This window comes from Gracilinanus agilis, chromosome 1 (assembly GCF_016433145.1).
Source record: "Gracilinanus agilis isolate LMUSP501 chromosome 1, AgileGrace, whole genome shotgun sequence".
NCBI lineage: Eukaryota > Metazoa > Chordata > Mammalia > Didelphimorphia > Didelphidae > Gracilinanus > Gracilinanus agilis.
Window position 1 is genome coordinate 728,343,250 of NC_058130.1, and position 11,236 is coordinate 728,354,485.

Genomic DNA, 11,236 nt, shown 5'->3' on the forward strand with positions numbered 1-11,236 from the left:
CCAACTACCAACCCTTACATCACTGTTCTACCACACTGACCTGGAACTGGTTGCCCTTCCCAGTCTGCCCCCACATCCCAATAAGGGATGTGCAATAGTCCGGGGGTGGGGAGTTCCCTCCCTCCCTGCAGGGGGTTCAGCCCGTCCCTTCCTTCGGGGCATACCCGGTGTCAGAGCTCTGAAAAGGCAGGTAGGACTCGGGCCAAAGAAAGCTGCAGGGGGGTGTGGGGGAATGTGGGGGTCAGGCCTTGTGGGGGAAAAAGGGGGAATTAAGAAGAGTCCCCAAAGCAGTTTCAGTTTCGAGGCCAACTGAAACAAGTCCTCCAAGCCCAGCCTCTCACCTCCCAGCACGGAAGGTTTCTGCAGAACTGAAGGGGGAGATCTAACCGAAGATTTCTCTCCCCCGTCTTCCCCCACCCTCATACCACCTGCGTGACCCCCTCTGGGGGCCCTGTCCTCATCTGTAAACATCTGGATCAATTGGTCTCAGGGTTCAGATCTTCCAAAAAGATTCTGGACTCCAAGCAGGTCGGCCCACTCCCCGGACTCCCCCGGCCTTGCGAGGGCTTCTCCATTTGCAAGAAGGGGAGCTAAAGGGAGGGGGTGGGGTGAGAAGGGAGGGGGGAGGGGTCGGGGCTAGATCTGCCTAATTGGGAATGGGGCAGGCGCCAGAGGAGACAGTATTCCCGAGCAACAGCTCGCGGGGTACACTCCACCGAGGAGAGTCGCTGAGTTTCGCAATAAACCGGTCTTTTAATTGCTGTGCTAAGGGGAGAGGGAGGGAAAGGAGAGAAGAGAGGGAAAAAAAAAAAAAGAGTTGGGCCTTTGTTATTGGTTTGAGGCCTTGGCGCCGACCACAGAAACTGCAGTGTTTTTGCAAACTCGCAAACGCGAGCAAGTTACTCCTGAAGTGGTTTTTAACTGGGAGTTAAGACTTCCTGGTCTAAGGCTGCAGGACAACGTCGAGAGGAGCAGCTCAGCCCAGAAAAGAGCCTGGGGGAGGGGACGGAGGAACAGACAAGCACAGGGGCTACAGAGTGCAGAAATTTATTGCCAAACCAGCATTGGACACACACACACACAAAAATATATATATGTATATAAACTTCTCGTCTCTTCTTCAATGGCTTGATTCGTGCAACAACATAAAAATAGATATAAATATATATATTGTTTGCAGACTGAGAGCAGCAGCGGCAGCCTGGCCCAGGCTCCCAGTCTCAGTAGGTCTCTCTAGACCTCCCACCATCAAGTCTAAGTTGCAAATTGCCAACTCCCATTTGCAACAGTAACAGGCCGCCTGGATGGACGGCCAGCCGGACTGCCGGACTGCAGTCCCGACCATCTGGTCTCCATGCATAGTCCCTTCGTGGTGGGGGAAGGCAGGTCTCCTTCCATTTCCCTGACCCAGTCACTGGACTCCAGGCACCCCTGGGTGCCCCAGCCCCATTGTCACCTTCTCGCTCTGGCTGGCGGGTCTTCCTGAGGCGTCCCACCTCTCAGCTCTGTCATCCCTGACCCCAGGTGACCCAGACGCCACTAGGTCCTGACAGAGGTTCCAGGTGTTGCTTCACCCCATTTCAGCAAGAACATTCTGTCCCTTTGCACCTCTTCCCGACAGTGGTCTTGATGGTTGGGTTCTGGTGTGGTTTGGGAAGGGGGGGGTTGTTTTTATTTTTTAAATGTGTCTGCAGGGCAGCAATTTTTCACGTTGGGAGAAGGCTGTCAGCGCTCCTGGAGGGAGATGTTGGGGAGCCATTGGTTGTTCTCCCGGCTTTCTTCACAGTAGCTAGCCACTTCTACCAGCCCGTGACTCTTCCATGAGTCAGTATGAGGATTCTGAGGGGGGAGGGAAAGAAAGAGCATTAGGCTAGGAGGCCCCAGTAAGCAGCACTCTTCCCTGCCCCCTCCCCCATTCAGAAAAACAAGGCCCAGCCCAAAATAGCACCAAGTTATGAGTTACGGGGCCTGGCTGGGCGGGGATACCTGGGCACTGGCCCATGGGTGCCCGGAATAGCTCAGTGCTGAGCTGGCCAGGGCACGAGATGCCTTCTCTGCAAGCCAGATGGCAGAGGATGGAATTCTGAGCCCTGTCTCCCCACCTCCTCCGGGGAACCTTGTTGACAAACAAAATAACTTCTCCCTCACAGCGGGCCCTGCAGGTCCCAATCTATTTGTTCCGAGTTGCTAAGTAACCCTGCCCCAAGCCAGGAAAGGCCAGGCTCACCCACCGTGACTAGCAGGCAGTGTAGATCTCGGGTCTCCTCACTCTCTTCGGTGGGCCCCGGCTCCCCCAGCAGCTCCGCCAGCCTTCTCATGCCAGACACCCGCACTATATCTATGTCGTTGTCACAGCAAAAGGCTTGGATCAACGTGAAATGGATCTGCAGGGCGATGTCATCCTCCTCATCCTCATCGATAGCCAAGAGGCAAAGGACCACGCTGTCTGGGTCCCTGCATACGGGAGATGGGGGGGGGGGTAGATGAGCAACTTTCAGCCAGAAAAGGGGCTCCCGCGCACCCGGGGGCTGCAAAACTCCTCCAGCACAGCCGTAGGCAGTGCACCAGGGGAAAGCGGTACTCACCGCCCACCAGCCCCCCACCCAGCCAGCAAGAAAGAACCAGGCAGAAACTCACACATTCATCAGCTTAGCCGACTCATACACGCCCACCGTCAGGCGGTCCTGGCGCTGCGCGGCTACGAGCAACTCCTCCACTGCATTGCTCACCGTCTGCATCCTGGAGGGAAACAGAGGCAAAGAGCATAAGAGATGAGAAAAGGTGCCGGGGCGGAGAAGAGAAGGGGCGATCCCAGATGGTCCTTTTTAGAAGCAGAGGACCCCTCCCCCGTGGACACCCAGAGAGGCGAAGGAATGGGTCCGAGGCCCTGCTCGGCGGCAAGGCAGCAGCACTGAGAGCTCTTGGCCAGCCCAGGAAGGTCATCGGAGCCTAGGACACCAGCTCCGCGGAGCAAGGGAGGAAGTCAGCCCCCAACTGGACACTCACTTCTGAGCGGCACTCTCGCAGGCTACGACTTCTTCCAAGGTCATGGTGCAATTGTAATCCACAGTGGAAGGAGCCCCCAAACCAGTCGGTAACAGAGAAGCCGAGACCGAGAAGCCCAAGTCCTCCGAGCCTGGACTCAAGCGTCCCTCCGTCCCGAGAGAGGTGCCGGCAGCAGCGGCTGTGGCGGTAGCCACGAATCCGGAGGCAGAAAACCCCGGAGCGATGACGGAGAAATCTTTCAAAAAAAAAAAAAAGAAGCAAGATCCCCGAGCCAAGGTAATTAATCCAACGAGCAAGCAAACAAGAAGCGCAAACAAATCCTGGCGGCGTTAAATCCGAGGAGACTCCGCTAACGACAACTGCTCCAAAGCTCTACTCCCGCGACAGTGGCCGCGCCCTCCTTATATGGCTTTAGCGGCTGCAGGGGTGTGGCCTGCCAGAGCCCTCCGCTGCTTCCATTGGTCGTGCGACTCACAAAAACGGAGGCAGCCTTGGCTGCTATTGGCTCAGCGGTGGAGCAGCAGGCGGCTCTGGGCGGGTTCGGAGCTCCCTGGGGGCGACCCCACGTGGGGGCGCGAGGCGCGGCGGGGGGGGGGGGCGGGGAGTAGCTAAGAGCGGTTGGTTTTTTTTTCTTTCTTTTTTTTTCAAGGTTTCGAGTGAATTTCCCGGCAGCGGCTCCCAGTTTCTGCACGGGATTTCCACCGCGAGGCTAGTGCATGTGATTTTGCAGAGAGCTGCTTTCCGGAAGGAGAAAGCTGTCTCGATGACAGCATTGCAGCCCTCCCGGCAAGTCCGTGGCCCCATTACCGCCCCCCCACCCCCCATCCCCTGCACCGGGGCAGAGTTTCCAAAGGTAATTTGGGCTGGAAACCCCAGCCCCACTTCTGGGTTCTTTCTCGTGAACGGACCGGACCCAGCCAGCTCTGCACAGCGCCCTTCCCCGCGCGACAATCAGATCCTAAAGTGGGGGAGCTGGAAGTAATCATGCGTTTTAAAGTTTATAAAGCACTGGCCTCGCTGCAGCCCTAAGCGGCCCCCGCCCCACTCTGCACATATAGGGTGGGCTTTAAGGTTTGCAAAGCAAAGCACTTCTCCATCCCCCCCCCCCCAACAACCCCAGCTAAGGTGGCGGTGCAAGTATGAGCGCCCCCATTTCCCGGACTGGGAAACTGCCTCTTGATAAGTTAAGTGTCCTGCCAGTCCACACACATCGAGTGGGCACTTTCTTTCACTCCACACCAGGAGTTGTGCAAGTAGGGTTTAGTTTCATATTACAGATGGGGAAACTAAGATTCAGGAGAGGGAGCCGCTTGCCCAGGGCAAGGAACTGAATCTTTCCATAACAACCTAAATCTGGAATCTGTGTGACCTTGGGCAAGTCCCTTCCCTGCTGGGGCGGGGTACCGCAGTTTGTCTGCAAAAGGAGAAGGTCAGACTAAAATGCTCTCTTAATTCTATGGTTCTGGGATTCTGGAATTCTATTTTGTTTGGATGCAGTTTGTCTCTAGCAGAGAGGAGCCCGGCAACGTTTTGCTGGAGTCCCCAGACTCATCCTGGACATAGGGCAGCTCCTGTGGCATCCAAAGGATCCAAAAAGAACCTATTTCACAGGGAGGGGAGACTAGGACCTTTTTCTGGGATGTCGGATTGTGAGGCCTGAAAGTTGCAGACAATTGTCTGGGCCACTCGGGGAACAGCTTCCACCCCAAAGTTGGAGACTGAAAAGGAAAGAAGCCCCCAGTGGCCGGGCTCGCCAGAAAGAGCATCGTGTCCAGTCCTAAGCTCTTGGCTAAGCCCTTCCCAGCTGTGGCAATGCCAGACTCTTGGAGCCTTAGCTTTCCCATCAGGAATGTGCTGTCTATGGATGGTGAGGGAAGGTGCTATAAAGAGCTACGAAATGCTGGTTCCGCTGCACCGAGCAATGAAACAAGCTTCTAAAACGGGGCGACGAGGACGGGGAAGGGTCCCTTGCTCCTCCCTTCCCCTAGGGTAGGTGGGAGCGAGACACGAGAGTGGAACTCAGCATCGCTCCAAGACGCCCCTCCCCCCGGCTTCTGACTTGGACTCTTCCTGCCAGCCCCCTCCCCACTCACTCCCCGCAGCCTACAGTGGCGCTGTGTAATGCTGGCGCACACTGCACAGCCGGGACCCTGCCTCCTCCGCCGCCGCCGCCGGTGGGCTCGGAGTGCCCGGGGGCGGAGAGCGGGGAGCAGGTGCGACCACGCGCCGGCTCGGCTGGGCCGATGGCGCCCTCTGCCGGAGGGTCTCTGCTCCCAGCGTCTGAGCCGAGGGTGGGAGGCAGAGAGGGGGCGGCTGGAGAGAGGAGGAAAGAATAGCAGAGCTGGGGGCGGAGGAGGGGGGAGAGGAGCGAGGCTTTGAGCTGAGAATGTAAGAGCTGAAGGAGCCTCAAAGCATAGGCTGGAAGGGCCTTTAGAACACAGAATGGCGGAGCTTGGGGGGCGGGTCCTTAAAGGGTCAGAGAATGACAGCTCCGAGGGGAAAATAGAATGATAGAACTTGGGCGGGGGTGGGGGGACTGGGAGGGCCTAAGGCATAGAAAGTAAAAAATTAAATTTAGAAGACAAGAAATAGAATGTCAGGGGACAGCTGGGTGGCTCGGTGGATTGAGGATCAGACCTAGAGATGGGAGGTCCTGGGTTCAAATGTGACCTCAGACACTTCCTAGCTGTGTGACCCTGGGCAAGTCACTTCACCCCCATTGCTTGGCCCTTATCCATCTTTTGCCTTGGAACCAATACATACTATTGATTTTAAGACAGACCGTAGGAGTATAAAAATTTTTTAATTGAAAAAGAAATAGAATGTCAAAGTAGAATGGCCCTGAGTAAGAAACTGAGACCTGTAAGGGTAAATGACGGAGTCAAGGTCACACAGTTAGCAAATATCAGACCCAGGTTTACAGCCCAAATCTCCAGCTTAGAACTTCATCAGACTGTTGTTGATGCTCCAAATGGGCTACAACTCAAACTGAAGGAACTGCAAATGTTTACTCTGGATAAATAAGAACACTGAAAAATAATGCCTATAAGTAACATTTAAAATTTTGCCAGACCCAAAGTCAAAAAGACATCTCTGGGAGTTCAAATCTGGCAGCAGACATTCACTGTGTATATGTATATAGTGCTTCTTATGTGCCAAGCACTGTGCAAGGTACTTTATAATTATAATCTCATTTGATTTCCTAACAGTCCTGGGAAACAAGAGCCGTTATTGTCTCCATTTTACAGATGAGGAAACTGAGGCAGACAGAAGTGAAGTGAATTTCCTCATCTGTAAAATGAGCTGGAGAAGGAAATGGCAAAATACACCAAAGTCTTTTCCAAGAAAATCCTGAATGGAGTCAAGAAGAATTCAAATACAACTGAAATAAGTGAGCATCAATCTTATGGAAGATGTATTAAATGTATTCCCCTTGGCACCAAAGGGTAGAACTAGGAGCAGTGGGCAGAAATTGTAGAGGCAAATTTAGATTTCTATTGGGGGAAAATTTCCTAATGATTACAGCTCTCCTAGAGTGGAGGGATAATAATCATAATAATAACTAACATTTACAGAGTGCTTACTATGTACCCGAGCTCTGTGCTAAGCATTTTACAATTATAATCTCATTTGATTTCACCACAGCCCTAGGAAGTAGGTGCTGTTATTATCCCCATTTTACAGATGAGGAAACTGAGGTAGACAACAGTGACGTGATTTGCTCAGGATCACATAGTTAGGAAGAGGCAGACCCTTATTGGCTCAGTAGATTTCCCTCCCCAGGGGTCTTTAAACAGACACCGAGTGATCATTAGAAAGGCTGTTAGGTGGGATGCCTGCTAAAGTGTGCCAGGTTGGACCAAAGGTTCTATGAAGTCCCTTCCAAGTCTGAGATTCCATGACTGTGTAAACAAGATTGAGGACCAGCACTCTTAACAAATTATCTGTGCAACTTTGGGTCAACTTAATCTCCGGGCCTCCGTTTACCCATTTATAAAACCAGAAGGAAGTGTTTGACTGGACAATATCTAAACCTCCTTCTAGTTTTGACATCCTATGATTCTCTCAGCCCTCAAATTCTGTGGATTCTCTTCCTGAACAGGAACTGCTGGGGCAGGAAACATGGCTGGCTGGCACCATCTGCTGGCCAATCCTAGTATTACCAGCCCAGAGAGAAGAACTGAGGCGTCAGAGGAGCCTACAGAGGCAGGTGAGGGGAAGGGAGGGAGTCCTTTATTCTGGGATGGAAATCTGCAAGGAACCTAAACGATCACTTACTCCAATCACCCCCCTCCATTTTATAGATGAGAAATCCAAGGCAGACAGAGGTTAAGTGCCTTGCCAGGGTCATTCAACTATTAAGTATCTAAGGCAAGATTTGAAGTCAGGTCTCCCTGTAGAGAGTCCAGCACTATATCCACTGAGTCACCTAGCTGCCTCCCCTTGGAGGCACCCCATGGAGTATCATGCAGCCTCCCCTTTTTCCGCATTGAGGAAGCCCCTCAGGCCATTTAGGCCAACCTTGTTTAGTAATCTCCTCCATGACATTTGAAAAGATTTTAATATAATGTTTTATTTTCTCCCAATTACATGTAAAAACAATTTTTAACATTCAATTAAAATTTTTTTGAGTTCCACATTCTCTCCCTCCTTCACTCTCTCTCCTCTCTCTGATGTAGATTTTACATGTGTCATTATGTAAAACAGGCTTCCATTTTAGTCATTTTGTGGAAGAGATGAAGGAGTAGGAAGAAGAAAAGGAAGGAAGGAAGGAAGGAAGGAAGGAAGGAAGGAAGGAAGGAAGGAAGGAAGGAAGAAAGAAAGGAAGAAAGGAAGAAAGAAAGAAAGAAAGAAAGAAAGAAAGAAAGAAAGAAAGAAAGAAAGAAAGAAAGAAAGAAAGAAAGAGAGAAAGAGAGAGAGAGAGAAAGAGAAAGAGAGAGAGAGAGAGAAAGAAAGAATCTGTTTATGACTTGGTTTAAACTTTCCCCAGTACACAAATGCCTCCTGAGTCAATCCAATCCATTTTATGGAAATTTTTACTTATCTCAAGCCTAAATCTGCTTTTCTACAACTTCAATGAGCACTTAAACAAAAAACAAAAAACAAACAAACAAAAAAAAACACCTATCTTCTTTCTTAGACTCTATACTAAGTATCTATTCCAAGACAGAAGAACGGGAAAGGTTAAGGGACTTGCCCAGGGCCACACAGTTAGGAACTGTCTGAGGCCAGATTTGAACCCAGGATCTTCCATCTCCAGGCTGGCTCTATCCATTGTGCCACCTAACTGCCCCAGCATTTCCAACAAACATTACTGGTCGTCTCTATACGTATCAGGCCCTTGGGAAAAGCTGGACCCTGACCTCCAAAGACACCTCCCAGTGCAGAGAGTTAATCCACTCAATTTGGGAGCTGCCCTCTGCCTGGAGAACAAGTGAGTCCTGACCTCAGTCTTCCTGGTCTTAGGTAGCCCCACATGCCCCTAGTCTGGTTTTCCGCTCTCCACCCCAGCCATCTGCCTGACCCCAGCACTCAGCTAGCTTGGGCATCTTGCCCCACGTCCTGCTTCTTCTTTCCCTCTGCACACACCCACACACAATTTTCATTTCTTGTTCAGGCCACAATAGGCAAATCAATCCTAGCTAACCCATAAAAAGAACAACAGCAAACACTGAAAGGGAATGAATGGAATCATCAAGAACAAACTTGGCCTCCAGGAAGAACAGGAGATGGCACCTCCCTCCTCCTTGCTGGGCTGGGCTATGGAATGCTCCAAAGAAAGGCGGACTTTTTCACATGTTGGTTACTTTTGCCAAAATGGATTTTTGTTTGCCGCTTTTTCTTCTTTGTGGTTGTTTCTTTTTAACCCATACCTTCTGTCCTAGAATGGTGGAAGAGGCAAAGGCCAAATAAATGGGCTTAAGTGACTTGCCCAGGGTCACGTGGCTAGGAAGTGTCTAAAATCAGATTTGAACCCAGGACCCTCCTGATTCCAGGTCTGGTGCTCTATCCCCCGAGCCACCTAGCTACTCCCTAGTTTTAGGTGTTTTAATAAGAGATTGGAGAAGAAAGAAGAAGGAATCCATTGGAAAATATAAATGAAGTAAAAAGAAATCAAATGTATTTTGAAAAGTTCCATTTTACCATCCTTACTGGGAAGACTTGTCCTTTGGCTCTGCTCCCAATCCCTGTGATGGGACTATAGCTCCCTTCCCAGACCACCACTCTCCAATACATGGTACTGGAACCCCAGGAGATCAGAAGGCCCTTAAGAGCAGGGACAGTCTCCTATTCGTATCCCCATTATTCATCAGAGTATTTGGAACATAGTAGGTACTTAATAAATTCTTCTTGATTGACAGAAGATTTTGTGGTTGCTCAATCGTTTCAGTCATGTCCAATTCTTCTCAACCTCATTTTTTTCTTGGTAGAGATACTGGAGTGGTTTGCCGTGTCCTTCTCCGGCTCATTTAACAGATAAGGAAACTGAGGCAAACAGGGCTAAGTGACTTGCCCCAGGTCACACAGTTTGTGTCTGAGACTCCATTCCTGCCTCTGCTCCTGTAATTACTTCCACCCTTTATGGGTCATTTGAATCTCACTTTGAGTCTTAATTCCATGACTGTCATTTCCATCCCCACCCTGGTGTTGGGCACCTTTGTAATCTCACCCACTCCACATTTAAATCAAAGACAAGTTCCTTAGTAACCTCGCCCACAGCCCTACCTTAGTTACCCCACATACAACCCTTCCTATTGTCATTTGGTCCTTTCAGTCTGTCTAACTCTTTCTGCCCCCATTTGGGGATTTCTTGGCAGAGGTTTGCCATTTCCTTCTCCGGCTCATTTTCCAGATGAAGAAACTGAGGCAAATAGGGTTAGTTAAGTGAGATGCCCGGGGTCACGTAGCTAGTGGGTTTCTGAGGCCAGATTTGAGCTCAGGTCTTCCTGACCCTGTGCCACCTAGCTGTCCTTGATTGAGGATGTACAGGCAAGAATGACACAGCCCCAGCCCTTACGAAACATACTCAGCTTGCACCCATTATGCCTGTTCCGGTCTCTGGTGTCAAGCAGAACAAGTCTCCTTCGTCTCTTTTCCATTTGACAGTCCTTTGCATTGTCCTTCATTTTTGAAGAGGACCAGGGACACCCCGGGGTGGGGGGAGATCTCGCCCTGCTTGTGAGGTGGATTTCAGTGACACAAGGTGGACCCGAGTCCTCCACCTCGCTCTCTTCCAGGGTCATCCTAGTCCAGAGGCAAGACAAAAGTCAGGACGATGCCCGGGATGCAGCGAATGACCCTGGCATCGTCCGTGTCGAACCAAGCTCTAAGTGCTCCACACCACCTGTTCCCACCTCCCCAGTGGCCATTGGACAAATTATTCTCATCCACTCCCTCTGCCTGGGGAAGTCTTCACAGACCCCTCCTAACTCACTAACGGGTTCGAGGACCATCGATTACCCTGAAACTCATTTAGCCTGCCTGCCAAGCACCTGCTACAGCTTCTCAGAGCCCCAAGTAAGGTGGCAGATGGATACACCAAAGGAGAAAAGCAGCCCTGAAAAGAGCCTGGCAAACCCACACACCAGAGGTGCCATTCTTCCCCCAAACTCTTAGACACCCCATTAATCCAAGTGGCTTGGAAGAGTCTTCATATCTTCTCATAGAGACAAGAATGCAAGGTACTTCAAGACCCTCCAGGTAAGAAGCTGTCAGCCTTTTGGGGGACCGTGGGCCCCTTTAGGAGTCTGGGGAAGTCTATAGATGTCTTCTGGGAATGATGATTTTAAATTCAGCTAAATACATAAGGTTACAAAGTAAGTCAATTAGGTTGAAAGAGAGTTATTAAATATTTTTTAAAAACAAGTTCATAGACTTCTCTATTAGCAACAAAGCAATGATCCAGGACAATTCTGAGGGACTTATGAGAAAGAATATTATCCACACTCAGAGGAAGAACTGTGGGAGGAGAAACACAGAAGAAAAACAACTACCTGATCACAGGGGTGGATGGGGGTATAATTGGGGATATTGACTCAAAATGAACACTCTAATGCAAATATCAATAATATGGAAATTGGTCTTGATCAATGACACAGTTGTAAAACCCAGTGAAATTGTGTGTGAGCTATGGGAGGGGGTGAGAGGAGGGCAGGGATAGAACATGAATCCTATAATCATGGAGAAATGTTATAAATTAATAAATTAAATAAAAATCAATCAATAAATA

General features: G+C 50.3%; 1 protein-coding gene across 1 annotated transcript; it reads right to left on the reverse strand.

Annotated features, from left to right (window-relative positions):
* Positions 1-1,031: 1,031 nt before the first annotated feature.
* Positions 1,032-3,381, reverse strand: GADD45B (growth arrest and DNA damage inducible beta). The gene is made up of 4 exons (XM_044658607.1): positions 3,007-3,381; positions 2,638-2,739; positions 2,232-2,454; positions 1,032-1,839 (listed from the first exon to the last, which is right to left on the reverse strand). Exons 1-4 carry the CDS (start codon positions 3,048-3,050, stop codon positions 1,726-1,728), a joined length of 483 nt encoding a protein of 160 aa, XP_044514542.1. The 5' UTR covers positions 3,051-3,381; the 3' UTR covers positions 1,032-1,725.
* Between the last annotated feature and the right edge of the window lie 7,855 nt (positions 3,382-11,236).